The sequence below is a fragment of the Acinonyx jubatus genome, chromosome B3 (assembly GCF_027475565.1).
Source record: "Acinonyx jubatus isolate Ajub_Pintada_27869175 chromosome B3, VMU_Ajub_asm_v1.0, whole genome shotgun sequence".
NCBI classification, from domain to species: domain Eukaryota; kingdom Metazoa; phylum Chordata; class Mammalia; order Carnivora; family Felidae; genus Acinonyx; species Acinonyx jubatus.
Window position 1 is genome coordinate 31624219 of NC_069386.1, and position 14585 is coordinate 31638803.

Consider the following 14585-nt stretch of genomic DNA (forward strand, 5'->3'; position numbering starts at 1 on the left):
TCCTCTGCTCCGCCCGGCGCCGCTCCCGCCCGCGCCCGGGCCGCCGAACCCAGCCGGGCCGGGCCCCCTGCCTCGCGCGCTCTCGGCCGGGCCCGGCGGGGACCGGGTCCCCGCGGCCGCCACCGCCCCTCCCCCCTCCCCCCGGGGCCCGGCGGCTTCCGGACCTTTCCGACCGCGGACAGAGCGGTGGGAGCGTTCTCGCCCCCGGCGGGCGGGCGGCCGGGCCGGGCCGGGCCGGGCGGAGCGGACCTTTGCGGCCGCTCCGGGCGCCGCGGGTGCCGGAGCGCGGACCTTCTGGGTCCCGGCTGAGCGCGCCCCGGGCGCCCGGCGGTGCCCGCTCACTCCGGGGCAGGGCAGGCAGACCTCGGCGGAGCCCGGAGCCGGCCGATCTGGACTGGACAGAGCGAATCCCGGACTGTGCAGAGCCCGGGGGATGCCGGGCGTGGGCTGAGGGGATCCCGGCGCCCTCCGATCCCTCCGACTTTGGCTCACGCGCTGGGACCGGCCCGGCGTCGCCTTGGTCGCCCTGCGCCCGGGTCACCTGTGGCCTCGGAGCCCCAAGCCCACCGGACCCTCGCTCGGTCCCGACCCGGAGCCCGGCGGGGGTTGGGGGAGATTTTTCCTGCCCCCTTCCTTGGAGCTCGGAGGCCCCGCCCCCTCCCACCGTCCAGATGTCTCCCGTGGCGGCTCTGAGGACCTCCCTGAGGCCAGGGGCCGAAGGGTCCAGAGAGAGAAGCCCGCCCTAGGGAGCCTTTGGGGGGGCCCCCCAACCTCCTCCTAGGGCTTGGCCCCCGACGCTGCTCGGAAGGAAGGCCGGTGCTCCCACCCTTGGTGAGTCCGGGAGCGGAGCTGGGGTTCTGAGGGAAGGCGGGGCTGGGGAAGGGAGGGTCCGCTGCGAGTGAGGGCACCTGGGGGCACTGGGAGGGAGGACAGAAGGACTGGAGAGGCCCTCTGGCAAACCAGCGGGACCAGGCCTGGCTGGGGGGGGGGGGGGAGTGGAGGCACGGGGGAGCGGGGGGAGCTGGGGCAGGGTGCCCCGTCGCAGGCTGAGGACTTCTGCCTCCAAAGCAGGGGCTCCTTTTCCTTCTAGAGGAGGGGCTATGCTGTAGACCATCTGCCTCCACCACCCCTCCCCACAAAGAAAAAAATTCCCCAGCGACGAAGGGTGCAGGCTGGCGAGAGGAGGGAGGCAGCGGCATTGCCGGCTGGTGCTGCAGCCTGGGAGAGCTGACGCCAGGCTTGCTCTCTCTGCAGGGGGCTGCCCTTCTCCTCCGACCAGCTCCCTTTTCAGAGCTGCCCACATCTGGAGCCCCCTCCACATCTGGAAGACCCCAGCCACCGTCCCTCTGCAGGTGTCAGTTGCCTCAGGAGACCTCTGGCTTTGCAACTGCCTAGGAGTTGTGAGGGATGACTGCTGCCTTCCCCCATCCCAAGGGCATCTCCTACCCTTAGTCCCTGCAGAGTCATCCCCCTGCCTCTGTGTCCAGGCTCAGCCAGAGATCAGCTCAGCACACGTTCAGGCACTTCAAGTCCTGGAGGCCACTCCTGAGACCCGAGGCCCCTCCCCCTGCTCTCCTGTGTCCTCACCTTGACCCCCTCTGTCAGACTCTGTCTTCCTCTGGGTGTCCCATTCCCCACCCAGAGGCAGAGGAGGCGGGGTGGCAGGGGGCAGGGGCTGGGTGAGGGCCACCCAGGGCCAGGGTGGGCTGGGGGGCCGTTAAGATGTGGAGCTCTGCCTGGCCGAGGGGGGCTCCGTGGAGGCAGACGCAGCGTGTGCCCGGCTGGGGGGAGTATGGGCAGGCCCGCAGCCACGTGGTAAAGGATGAACATTCGGGGCACCCCGGACCTCGGGCAGCCCAGTGACGACCCCAGCAGTGGTGGCCAGCGGGAGCGGATTCGACAGCGAATGAAGATGGTCATCGGGCAGCTTGAGGGCATCCTGCAGGAGCTCAAGGAGGTGGCCAAGGAGCTAAGGGAGGTGAGTGAGGGGCCGGCCAGACCCCAGGCCAGTTTTCCTGGGCCTGGCACCAAAACATGCTCATCCGTGTTTAAGTGTGTATGTGTACTCACAGCTGTGTGCACCTGTGTCACTTTGCTGGGGACTTCCTTTTCCTTCTTCTTTCGCCAAATCTGCTTTGCTAGAAATCTCACCGTACTCCAGGACTGGAGGGGCCTCAGTGTTGCAGAGTTGACTTGGGCAGCGTGTTGTGGGCCCGTGGCCTATGGTTAGCCCTCCGGGCTGCCAAGGTGACAAATATAGACTAAATCCTACCATAGCCTCTTAGTGGGAGACACTCTTCTGGGGCCCAAGCTGGCTTTTGACCCCACCATCTGCCTCGCAGACTCTGACCTACTCAGAAGGTGGCTCTGAGAGAGTGTTGCTGGCCCTACTGAGAAGCTCTGAGCATTCTCCAGAAATCACACAGATACTCAGAACCCTTGATCCGGGAAAAAGTTAAAGCCAGCTAGGCCTGCCCTGCCCTGAGGTGGGAATGTGTCTGGGGGGCCACTAGTGGGTACCAGAGTTCCTGGGTACCTTGGCAGGGGCAGGAGTCTCGTCTAGAGGCATGCATCCCCGTCTACAGTTGTGAACGTTTTTGCCAAGGCTGAAAAGTCACTGAGAGATCCCGGGATGTGTGTCCCTCTCTGTCTAAGTGGAGCCCGGTTTAATTACTGCTTCCCACATCGGTGGGGTAATGAGGTACACACATCCTCAGCCCTGCCCCTTGGGCTGTGTTCGAGCCCAAAATGCATGACCAGCGTTCTGGGCCGCTGGCCTGAATTTGCCCACTGGGTGCCATTAAGCCGGCCAGGTGGGCTTTAGGCAAATTTCAACTCCCTGTAACCAGGGCCCCTGCAGAGACAGCAGAGAGAGTGATTGAATGGGAGTTATGGGTTCATTCTTTCTGCAGCCAGCTGTGCAGGGAGGCTCCTGGAGGATTGAGGAGAGGGGGGTGATGGTGGGTACCCACTCCGGCCTGGAGAGCCAAGGAGCAGGGCATGTTTGAAGGGAGCTGTGTCCCAAGCAGAGGGGTTGTGGAGAGGCTGGAACAAGAACTGAGGTGAGGCAGGGCAGTCCCCTCAGCCCAGAATCAGCGTTGTGGTTGAAGACCAGATGCCCCTGAGCAACCCCCAAACTCGTTGGTCCAAAGGACTACAATTCCCCTTCATCCCTCTCTACCCCATCTTTTCCAGATGCTCCTGTGGGTCCGTCAGGGCCATGGGAACCATCCAGAGTCTCAGTCTTGGGCAGGGGCATGGGACCTGTGCCCCAGTAGGCCCACCCAGAAAAGAGCCAGGATGGACTCTAAGTCCTATGGCCCGGAGCCTACTCTCAACTGAGCATCTTCTGAGATCTGCCTCTCCTGTCTCCCCAAGCATAGTCACCCAGAGCTTAAAGACATCTCACAGAGCACCCATACCAGCCCTGTCCATTTTCTGTTTGAAGAAACTGAGGCCCAGAGAGGGCTGGGGGCTTATCCAAAGTCACAGAGCCTACTAGTGGCAGAACTAAGCCCAGAACTCAGGTTCCCGTGGCCTATTCTGAGGCTGGAGCAGGGGGACTAGTGGGTGACCTTTTTGCATTTTGACAGGGGCCTTCTAGAGATGACACCTTCTGCTCGCGCTGTGATGCTCTGAGGGGATGCCCTTTCGAGGATGAGGCAGGGAGATCAGAAGCACTAGGATTTATTTGCAGATCTGTTAGATGTTCCCTCTCTCCCTTCTCAGCATATATAGACCCAGCCCCATGTCCTGCACAGCAGAGCTTCAGGGTCACAGGCCGTGCAGCCCAGAGGCCTGAGCCAGGACAGAGAGAGATGAGTTCCCTCCCCCTACATACCCTGTAGGCCATGTGCCTCCACCCAAGACTTTGGCAGGTTGCTACAGCAACCAGCGTCTACCCCGTATGCCACAGCCTGCCCGCTGCCAATGGCACCCAGCTGGGAGGGGGGCAGGCCTCAGAGCTCCCCGATCGCCCAGGCAGGGTCTGGACATGGGGAGATGGGCAGAAACAAGTGTTGGGGAAAGCAGGTAAGGCTCTGGGAGGCCCAGGCAGAAGAGGAGACACCATAACTGACTTCCTGCGGGATGGGGTTTATCAAGAATGGGGTTACCCGGTGGGGGTGCCAGGCATTAGTTTGGGGTAAAGGGTTGCAGCCCTCTCTTCCCTAGAACCTGCAATCTTGGCTCTTGATCCTGAAAGGGAGCTTATAAAACTGGATCTACCTGGCTCTTCTCAGTCCCTTTGTGTGGCGTTTTTCCATCAGGGGCATGGGTAGACCCAAGGTCTAGAGGGTGGCAGGCACTTCTTCCCTCATTATACCCCCTTCCCCAGATACCACCGGGTCAGCGCTCATCAGCTGGGTTGTCATCAGGAGAGCACATACCACTGATCAAGGCAAACCCTCCTCATCCTCTTGAGCACAAAGCCTGAAACTCACAGAGAGAGATGGGAGACCCTAAAGCACTTCCTCCTGAGGCCCCTGAGCCTCAGTCTACTCATCTCTGAAATGGGGATGCTGATCATTCACATCTCAGAGTGGTCTTGCAAGGGTTTATCGGAGGCTTGGCACGTGGCAACGTGGGGGGGGGGGAGCTAACACTCACACCCCTAAAGGTTTTGGAGTTCCCTCTCCCATACCTCCCTCACCCTCCCAAACCCCTGCTGCAGCTCTGTCACTGGCTCCCCAGGTGATAGGGAGCAAGTTCTTTCCCATGGGTGAGGAAAGTACCCTCATGGACTAAGTAAGGTGAAGAACGTAAACGTGCGTTGAAAGCTGAAGTTGTGTTCCAGAGGGATGTGACTGTCAATCATTAATTAGCCCTCATCCCTCCTAGGCTCCCCAGTACTCCAGGACGCCAGGCCAATCCCAGCAGGCTCTCCAAACTCCTTAAATTTCTGTGAATCTCAACTTAGAGATGCAGCACAGCCTTAAGGCCAAGAGCATGGGCTCTACAGCCAGACGTCTCGGGTTCAAATCTAAGCTCCACCCCCTTCCTAGCTGTGTGAGCTTTGGAAAGTTACTTCACCTTTCTGGGCTTCTGTTTTCTGGCAAATGGGGATACTGAATCTTATGCCTGCCCACCTTCCCCAGAGTTGTTGTAAGAATTAAATGTGATACCATGTATAAATTACATGCACCGTGAGGGACACCAAACTAGCTCCACATCTTTTAGAGATTATTAAGGAGATATTCTTGCACCGGCCGGCTTCTTACTCCATGGATGGCCTCGTTCTTTTGGAGTCACATCAGCTTCTTAGCCATGATCAGAGTGGTCAGAGCCAGGACCCTGGCCTCCTGGCTGGCACCCTTCAGTATCTTTGGCCGTACGGCAGTGTCGCCCTCTTCCAACATGGAAAGAGGTAGAGAGCGATGGTAATGGGGGGGGGAAGGGGTCTCCAATAAGATGCCTTTTGAACGGAGACCCAAAGGGGAGGAAGGTACAAGACGAATGGGTATCTGGGAGAAGAGCCTTCCGGGCAATGGGAGCAGCCAGTGCAAAGGTCCTGAGAAGGAAGTGTGGAAGTGAGCTCGGCATGTTGGGAATCAGCAAGGAAGCCAGGGCGGCTGGAGTGGAGTGAACAAGGAGGAGAAAAGCAGGAGGAAAGGTCAAAGAGAGAGCCGGGAGCTAGATCACATAGAGCCTTAAAGGCCTTGGTATGAAATTCAGATTAATCCTCAGTGAGAATCCCCCACCGTCTCCAGGAAGCTCCTGCTTGTGTTTCTGGGTGGGAATCTGCCTCCCCATTGGGCTCCCTGTTCCTCACCAGCTGGGGGACCCCAAGGGCAGGGGGAAGGGCCCTCATCCTTGGCCCCTTAGATGGTGAGCGTATCTTAACCAGGTACTTGGCCTCCTCCTCCCCCTCCTCCCCACGATGTCACTCAGCATGGGGGCTCAAAAGTGATCCTCGAGTTCACTGCTGGTGACTGTCATGTCGTCACTGACTCTTGGGTGGGACCTAACTTAGGAGCACAGTGGCCCACCTGGCGTGGCAGCGGAGGGTCCCCTCACCTGATTTGCATGGGGAACAGGCCCAGTGGCAACCGTGCAGTCCCATCAGCAAGGTGCTGCGTACGACGTGGCATGGAAAGCCAAGGGCTTTCATGAGATGAATGTGGCCCAGCCAAGAAGCAGCTGGGGCAGGAGAGACTGGGGACCACGGAGCTGTGCCAAAGTGGGTCAGCGCCATCACCCGCAGCTCAGCAAGAATTGTGCGGATTTTTTTCTTCCTATTTTTTTTTTCCCTCACCTTCCTTTCCTCCCTCTTTCCCTTTGCGTTCTCCTCCTTTGGACAGATTCACAAAGCTCCCTGGCCAATTAGGCCAAATTGCAGGATGAGAGTCATGAATCACAGTCAACTCTCCCCACCCCCCACTCCACAGCACCCCCCCCCCGCGAAGACAATAAATAACATAATCACAGAATTAAAAAATAATCAGTGGTCATAAATAATGCAGATCCCCAGTTATGTAACCAGCTGCCTGGGGAGCTGGGTGGGAGGGGAGGAGGTAGCAGCTTGTTGAGTGAGGGGAAGGGGCCAGAGTGAGGGAGATGCTGGTTCTGGGACTCCTGGGTCCTCGGTCCTGGCTCTGGGGCCTTAAGGAACACAGATGTGCTTTCCTTGGAGAGAGGGCTCAGCCGGGGCTGGAGAGAGGGCTGGGGCGGGCAACATAGGACCATGCAACTCCTTCTCAGAAAAGCAGCCCCAACAGTTTTTATCAGCCTCCTGTCTCAACTCATCCACTCATCCCATGGCTGTATTTGTGAGGAGTGTGCCAACCCCTGTGCCAAGCTAGGGGTGCCATGGCAGGCAAGATGCTCCCAGTCCCACCCTTCATGGGGCTTACTGTCTAGTGGGAAGACATCAATCCTGTAACATACATGTATATGCAATTGCAGCAGTGATAAATATTGGAAAATATTTTAAGGAAAGGTGCAGAGTGCCTTGAGAGCCTATCCTAGGGAACCTGTTCCCCACGGAGGATCAGGGAAAACTCCTGATGGAAGTGAGATGGGGTGAATAGAAAAAGAGGGAGCATTCCAGGTGAGGCCCAGAGGCCAAAGTGGGCTCAGTGGAGTGGGTAGAGCTGGGGAGGCTCGCCTGGCAGGGCGGTGGCTGCCTGCTGGAGAGAAAAGTCCCTGTGGCCAGAGTTGTGGGGTTTGTGTTTGAGACACTCGGGGGTTTGGGGAGCAGGGCGGTGCTGGAAGCAGAGGGGTGACGTGGTCCTGTTAGCTGATTCTGAGATGCCCTGAATGCAGCGCGCAGCAGGAGCTGGGCAGGAAGCTGCCAGCAGATGGGTGCGACTGTTCAGGTGAGGTTGCTGAGGCTATGAGCAGGACAGAGGTTGGGGGTGCCCTTGGGACGGGGCCTGGAACCCCCAGCCGATCTATCACGGCACTCAGCCCTGCCTTTCTAGTGTTCCTTCTTGCCGCTCTAGATCAGCTAATTCTTATTCTTAAGGTGCCAGACCCAGCAGTCAGGACTCCTGACTTGTGGTCTCAGCTCTGCTCCTTCCAGTTTGTGGCCCTCAGTCTCCCCCTCAGCAAGCACAGTGAGAGGGGTGAAGCCGACAGTGACTCCAGTCCTCTGGCTTTGAGGCTCTAGGATTCTGTGATTCTTATGCTGTCATTTCTCTCTCCGTTTGCTCTCTCCCCATCTCTTTCCTTCTGTATATATAATTATTTCCCTGTCCTCCAAGACAATCCTAAATTACATGTAGGCAAAATGATTATTAAATCTCAGAGAGAAATCACAGATTTCAAGGCATCCGAAGCAGAGGGGCAGGTAACATGGGGCCTGCCTGTCCTCTGCCTGCCCCACTGGCCCCACAAAATGAGGTATAGGGACAGGTGGTGGGGTTTGTGGACTGACCCAGGCCCTGCATACAGGGTGGGTACCCTTGGCACATCATTCCTCTTTCTGGTCCTCACTCATGTCATTCATCAAGTGGGTGTGCCTGTCCCTAGTGGTCTGGGCCAGCTTTGGCTTTGAGTTTCATTACCGTTTGGCATCTAGACCCTCTTCTGCTCCTGCTCTGTCCAGAGACAGAGCAGGGAACATAGGTGCCACCCATGTGCTGGGGTTTGGAATACCCAATAGGTCCCATTATTCTGCCACAAGCATTGGAAATGTCCCCATCAGAATGCCATTCTGTGGGTGAAGAAATGACTCCCATCAGCTCTTGGGCCTGGTGCCAGGGGCCTGGTTCTACCTTTTCACCCACTGGTGCACAGTGGAGATTGATAGTCTTTGTTGTTCTACCTGCTTTCTGGGAATCATGTCATTAACTACTCCCAACAGCCCTGTCAAGTAGGTACTACTAGAATTCCCTTTTATGACGACACAGGCACAGAGACACCAGGTCATTTGGCCAAGGTCACACAGCCACTCGGTAGTGAGGCCTGGGTTGCACCTAGCTACGTCTGTCTCCAGAGTCCAGGTTCGTAAGTGCTTGGCTGTGCTGATTCTACAGTTTAAATCACGTTCTATTAAACCCCCATCACCTTGGTGAGGAGAGGATTGTCTGTCCCATTTTTGTAGAGGAGGAAACAGACATGGGGAGAGAAAATCACCTGCTTCAAGTTCCTTAGCCAAGATGTGGCCGACTTGGGATTTGAACCCAAGCCTCCCTCTGTCCTGTCCCTCCACACCCCAGGATGGAACCAGAGAAGGGCGTTCTAATGGAGAAGGGGAAGGGCCTGAATGTGAAGGCTGCCTGAGCAGGTGGCCAGCCAGAAGTTCTTGGGTGGGAAGGAGTATATCCAAGCCTGACAGCTTTAGGGCCCCTGCCCTGTGCACCCTGGGTCTTCCTCACGGGCATTAGGAGCCCAGCTTCTGGGCTTGGCCTGGCCTCAGCCAACCCTGTGTGGTCACACCCAGTCATTTAATGACATTTCTATTAGCTGTGTCCCCATGCTTCCACAGCAGAAGGCTCAGGCTGAACTTGATCAGGAGAGCCTAATTTGTTCCCAGACACTCAGGGCCTCCCCTGAGACTGGCAATGCTCCGAGGTGCTATGTCTTTACCAGCTTAAATCCCCAGACCCCTAGTCCAGTGGTTCTCAAAGTATGCCCCTGGATCAGCAGCACCCAGAAGCGTGTTGGATGTGCACCTTCTCAAACCCCACCCGGGTCCTACTGAATCAGAAACTGGTGTGCATCAACCCACTCCGGTTTGAGAGCCCCTGGTCTGGGCCAGGACTCCCACCCCTCAGGTGGGGCTTGGGTTGAACAGGGGCTTCTGGGGAAGATGAGCTTCTCTGAGGTAGGGGGAGTCACTCGGGGGTGGGGGACACAAGAAGGGATTGCCGGATTGGAGGGTGGGGCCCTCTCCACATTTCTTGTCCAAGCCCAGACATCACAGTAGCACCTCATGGTGGTGAGCAGTCTTGCAGGGGAGCGGCGGAGAGGGTGGGAATCTCGGCTCCCCCCCTGTTACTGGTGCCTCGGGTGCAATTTCTAGAAGCTCAGGAGGTGATGATCTCATGGGTGGAAAGCCTAACGCTTAGTTGGTGCTCAGAGATGGGAGATGATGTCGTTTTTATCACCAGTGCCCCACAGAGTCCCTTTACTGCCCTTCTCACCGTTCCTCAATGAGGGCCCTGGTGAGGATGGCAGCACTGGAGTCATTGTAGTCAAATGGTGGCAAATGAGGTTTGAGATCCAGAGAGGTTGTGTGACTTACCCAAAGACACACAGAGCAATGTCTAAGCTGAATCTAGAACCCAAGTGTCTTGACTCCCCCAGTTCGGTAGGCTCCAGCCAAATGATCCCACCACCCCTGGGGTCTGGGGCCATGGGGAGTGGGTACCCCTAGGCATGGACACCCCAAAACAGCTTCTCAGTCATCCCTATAAACCCAGAGTCGTAGAATCTCAGAGATGGAAGGAACCTTGGAAATAAAGCATTCACCCAACCTCCCCATTTACAGATCAAGAAACTGAGACCTCAGAGGGAAAATGACTGCTCAGGTCACCCACGTAGGACCCTCTGACTCCTAAGCAAGTAAACTTCTCACTGACCCATACACCTCCTGGCCCACTGTTTATGCCCTTGCTTTTGTCTTGCATTTGGGGGCATCCCCCACCCCCACCCCTCACCAGACACCTGGCACATCACTGGACAGCCGTCATCCTCATACACGTTTGTTGGACTAGGGGCTTCCTTAGTTAATTCATTACCTCACTGCTCTGACCCCAGGGAAAGAACACCAGAGAGGCACCGGGAGCTTGGGGATGCACTGTGTATGTTTTGTCCTTGGGTCTCTTGGTCCCTCTGCTTTGCTATTTTTGTTGTTTTGCTGTTTTTGTTTTTGGTCTGAATTGTTTCCCCCTTCCCTTACTCTGCCCATTCTGGACCCTCTCTGATGGGGTCTCCCTTTTCCCCCTTCACTGTCTTCATCCCTGATTTCTGCACTGACAGGGTCTAGGCGAGGAGTCCTGAGGCAGGGCACCTCTATAGAGGCAGGGTGCTGCTTCATGTGGGATGGGTGGGGTCAGTGGTCTCTGTGACCGAGCTGCCCCCCACCCCCTGAGTGCATGTGATGAGCGGCCCTGGACCCAGGATGAAGGGTTTTCTTATTCCTTCCCCAATGAGCCAAGGTTGATCTCCACTCATCAGGGGGCAAGAAAGGGAAGGAAGGAGGAGGTTCTGGGGTACGTGGGGGTACGGTGATGGAGACTCATGGGGGACAGTCACTGACCAGCGGCACAGGCTGGTCCAGGATACTTTGGAAAACCTGGGCAGAGTCTTCCTCGTGGTCACCCCGTATCATTTCCTCTCCAACTCATCCATCATGTGGTCTGCTCATCTCTCCACCGTGTGGCCTGGCTGGAGTGTCAGCTTCTGTAAATGGCCACCTCTCAATCAAAGGAAGATGGAACTCTGAGCACCAGAACAGCAGCTGGCTTGGGGGGCAGAGGGGTGTGTGCGTGGATGGGGTGTGGGTCTGGAAGGAGGGACTGAGGACTAGAAAATAGGAGAATGGCCCAGACAGGCTCTCCTCACCCTCGTCCAACGTGGGCCCTCACTGGGGCAAACGAACCTGTGACCTCAAGCCCAGTCACCATCCTCTGGGGTCATCAGCCAGGCATCTAGCAGGGTGGGACAGGGGCACGCTCACACCCGCGTGATGCTAGGCCCCCCTCACTCGTCTCTCCTTCCGTGGCCAGGTGGTGAGCCAGATCGATAAGCTAACCTCAGACTTCGACTTTGAACTGGAGCCAGACGACTGGACCACGGCCACTGTGAGCAGCACCTCCAGTAGTGACAAGGCGGGCGTGGGCGGCCCCTTCGACCTGGGTCACCTAGACTTCATGACAGCTGACATCCTTTCGGACAGCTGGGAGTTCTGCTCCTTCCTGGATGTATCTACCCCCTCGGACTCCGTGGACGGCCCAGAGTCGACCCGGCCAGGGGCTGGCCCCGACTACCGGCTCATGAATGGTGGCGTGCCCATCCCCAATGGGCCACGAGTGGAGACCCCGGACTCCTCCAGTGAGGAGGCCTTCAGTGCTGGCCCCACAAAGGGCCAGCTGCCCCAGCGGACCCCAGGCACACGGGAGAGGGTGCGGTTCAGCGACAAAGTACTCTACCACGCTCTGTGCTGTGACGATGAGGAAGGGGACGGTGAGGAGGAGGTGGCAGAGGAGGAGGTGGGCCTGTCCCCAGAGCCTCCCCGTACAGAGGCCCACGTGGGCCCCCTCAAGCCCTCCCCGGCTCCCTACAAGCCAAGACGCTCTCCAGTGACCAGCCGCCGCTCAGGCCCCACCTTGGCCCCTGAGCAGACCCGAAGGGTCACAAGGAACAGCAGCACCCAAACAGTGTCAGACAAAAGCACGCAGACGTTGCTGCCCTACACGGCTGCCAGACAGAAAGCCAAGGGGAAAAACTAGGGGCTGGGGAGGGGGCTGGGGGGCAGTGGGCACATAGAGCTATAAATATATATATATATACATATATATATATTTAAACAAACGCAGTCATAATAAAATTTTAAAATGCTAAGGATCCAACCCCGAAGGCCCCAGAGCTTTCACGGAGCTCATCTTAGACACAAAGATGCCTACTCACCATCTAGGTCCCAGGAGGTGCGGCCGGAACCACCCTCCCTTCCTTCTCATTGCAGGGCTCCCGAAAGGGGCGTCCAAAAGCATGTAAATTAGGTGGGACTCCTCTTCCAGGCCCCCGAGCACGGTGGTGGAGTCTGGCTGCTGGCCTGGGCCCTGTCCCAGAGGGGATCCATCGACAGGTGGCAGGCTCACAAGGAGCAGTGTCCAAGGCCAAGGGCTAACCGTAGGTCTGACTGCAGGATGGAGGGCCTCGGGGTGGCATCACTCCACACACACACCTCCCCCCATACTTTCCACTCCGAGGCTTGTGCCTCTCCTTCCCAAAGGCAGACTTACCTGGGGAAATACACAACCCTACCCCACTCCCCTTCCATCTCAGGGTTCCCCAGGACACAGAGAAGGAGCAAGCTATTCCCAGGGGGCAGGCCTCCCTGCTGGGAAGCTGGGCTTCCCCAGACCCTAGAGGGACCAGACTAGATTCGGAAGGGGTTTGTTTGGAGAGACTAGACCACCCCCATCCTTCCAACTCCTATCCTCAGCTTTGTCCTCTAGGGCAAAGCCAGCCAGCCCCTGAGTTGGCCCTGTGCAGAAACTGAGGTCCACGTGAGACGGCAGCCAGCGGCCACTGTGGGGCTGTGAAAGGGCTAAAGGCAGGCTCCTGAGCTCCTTCTCTAGGCAGGCAGACCCAGAGAGGAATCCCATGGCCTTACTCTGCCCCTGCTTCCTCACACAAGGACCCCGAACCCACCCTCGCAGGTCTTGAATGACACCAACAGAGACAAGCTGGGAGCCTGCAGGTAACGAGGCTTCATCTGGAGTGGGGGGCCGACCCAGGCACAGCATCTGGATATCCTGGAGATCATAATCATAATCATTGCTCACACTTATTGGGCAGGCCTCTGGGCCACTCCTATGCTAAGTATGTTTTATAGTATTATCTCATGTAATCTTCGCAACAACCTCATGTGATAGGAACTGTTCCTTAGCCCCATTTTTCAGATGAAAAGGCTGAGGTTCAGGGATGTTAAGTCACTGGCCCGAGGTCACAGAGCCCGTGCCGCCCTGCCTCCCATGAGCGTGTGGTTCCCAGGCTATACCTGGCTTTGCTATCTAGCAGCCGTGTGACCTTGGGCGAGCCCATTTGCCTCTCTGAGCCTCTCCACCTCATCTACAAAATGGGTCTAATAATCTTCACCTACCTCACCGGCTGCTGTGGGGCCTCAACAAGATGGGAAATGTGAAAGTCCTTGGGAAGTGCCATGGCACTGGATAGGCACTGTGGTCAGTGTGACCCCAACCTGGATTCCAGCGTTTTCCAAGGATGAGGAGCTTTGAGGGGGGTGTGGGAAAGAAGTCACAGTCACGGGAGCTGTCCGTGGGTCACTGCTCTGCTTCGTCCTCCACATCAGCACGATACACCACCGTGCGCTCAGAACAGGGAGGTGTCGGGAGCGTCACTGTAAGGACATCAGTCCTCGTTGGGGGGGGGGGGGGCGGTCTGCTGCACGTTTCCATTAAAGCAGATTTATAGCCCACCGGGACCCATTGGAAGGGTCTCTGCTCCTCACAGGGGTACTTAGGAGGGCCTGACCAGCAGCCGGGTAGTACCATTGTCTCTGCCCGAGGGGAGACAGAGAGATTGTGCAGGCCACCTGGAGCGGAGGCCAGGGATGCTATCTGGACGGCCCATCCTGATACGGGCCGGGTCGAGGATGTGTGGGCTGCAGTGTGGGGATCGTGGACTGAGGTCAGAGTCCTAAAGAGCTAGCCACGGTGCGGCCTCCGGGGTGGAAATCTGGGGGTAAGGTGGGCCGTGCTACGTCTGCCCCGGGCCAGGCCTGAGAGCCAGGGGTCTGAGCCCTTCTGTCTCCGGCAGTGCGGTGATAGGACGTGGCTGGGAGCACGAATGCCAGGGGCTGCCCTGAGGAAGGGGCCCGCTGGGTTCTGCCCTATGTGACCAGGAGGAGGGGGGGCAGTGAGGGAGTGCCCGGCACCCCTAGCTCTGAGGGGAGACATTCATTTCTTTTTATATATATATATGAAACCAACTTTATTGAGATGTAATTTATCAGCTTTTTTGAGGTACCATAGCTATATATCCTTAACGTGTACAATTGGATGAATTTGAATGTAGGTACACACCCGTGGACCCATTACCATAACCAAGGTAGTGAACATATTTATCACGGCAGAATTTTTTTTTTTTAGTTTAAATCCAAGTTTGTTAACATATAGTGTAGTAATGATTTCAGGAATAGGGTTTAGTGGCTCATCGCTTCCATATAACACCCAGTGCTCATCCCAACCAGTGCCCTCCTGAATGCCCCACGCCCCTTTGGCCCGTCCCCCCACCCAACACCCCGCCAGCAACCTTCAGTTAGTTCTCTGTATTTAAGAGGGAAGACATCCATTTCTACCTCCTAGACTTGTCCTGCCTCTCCAATGGCAAGATTGTTTCTAGACTTACAGCCTCTCATCTTTACAACAGGGGAAAGAAACCTACAGAATGGT

General features: G+C 57.2%; 1 protein-coding gene across 2 annotated transcripts; it reads left to right on the forward strand.

Moving 5' to 3' along the window:
• Nucleotides 1-266: 266 nt before the first annotated feature.
• On the forward strand, nt 267-12009 carry INSYN1 (inhibitory synaptic factor 1). Of its 2 annotated transcripts, none has more exons than XM_027067738.2 (3): nt 267-831; nt 1255-1978; nt 11175-12009. In XM_027067738.2, the coding sequence occupies exons 2-3, from the start codon at nt 1823-1825 to the stop codon at nt 11895-11897; spliced, it is 879 nt and encodes a 292-aa protein (XP_026923539.1). In that variant the 5' UTR covers nt 267-831; nt 1255-1822; the 3' UTR covers nt 11898-12009. The 2 variants fall into 2 exon arrangements, with proteins under 2 accessions (XP_026923539.1, XP_053079719.1); XM_053223744.1 differs by lacking the exon at nt 267-831 and having other exon boundaries at nt 1914-1978; nt 11175-11249; nt 11345-12009.
• Nucleotides 12010-14585: the final 2576 nt, after the last annotated feature.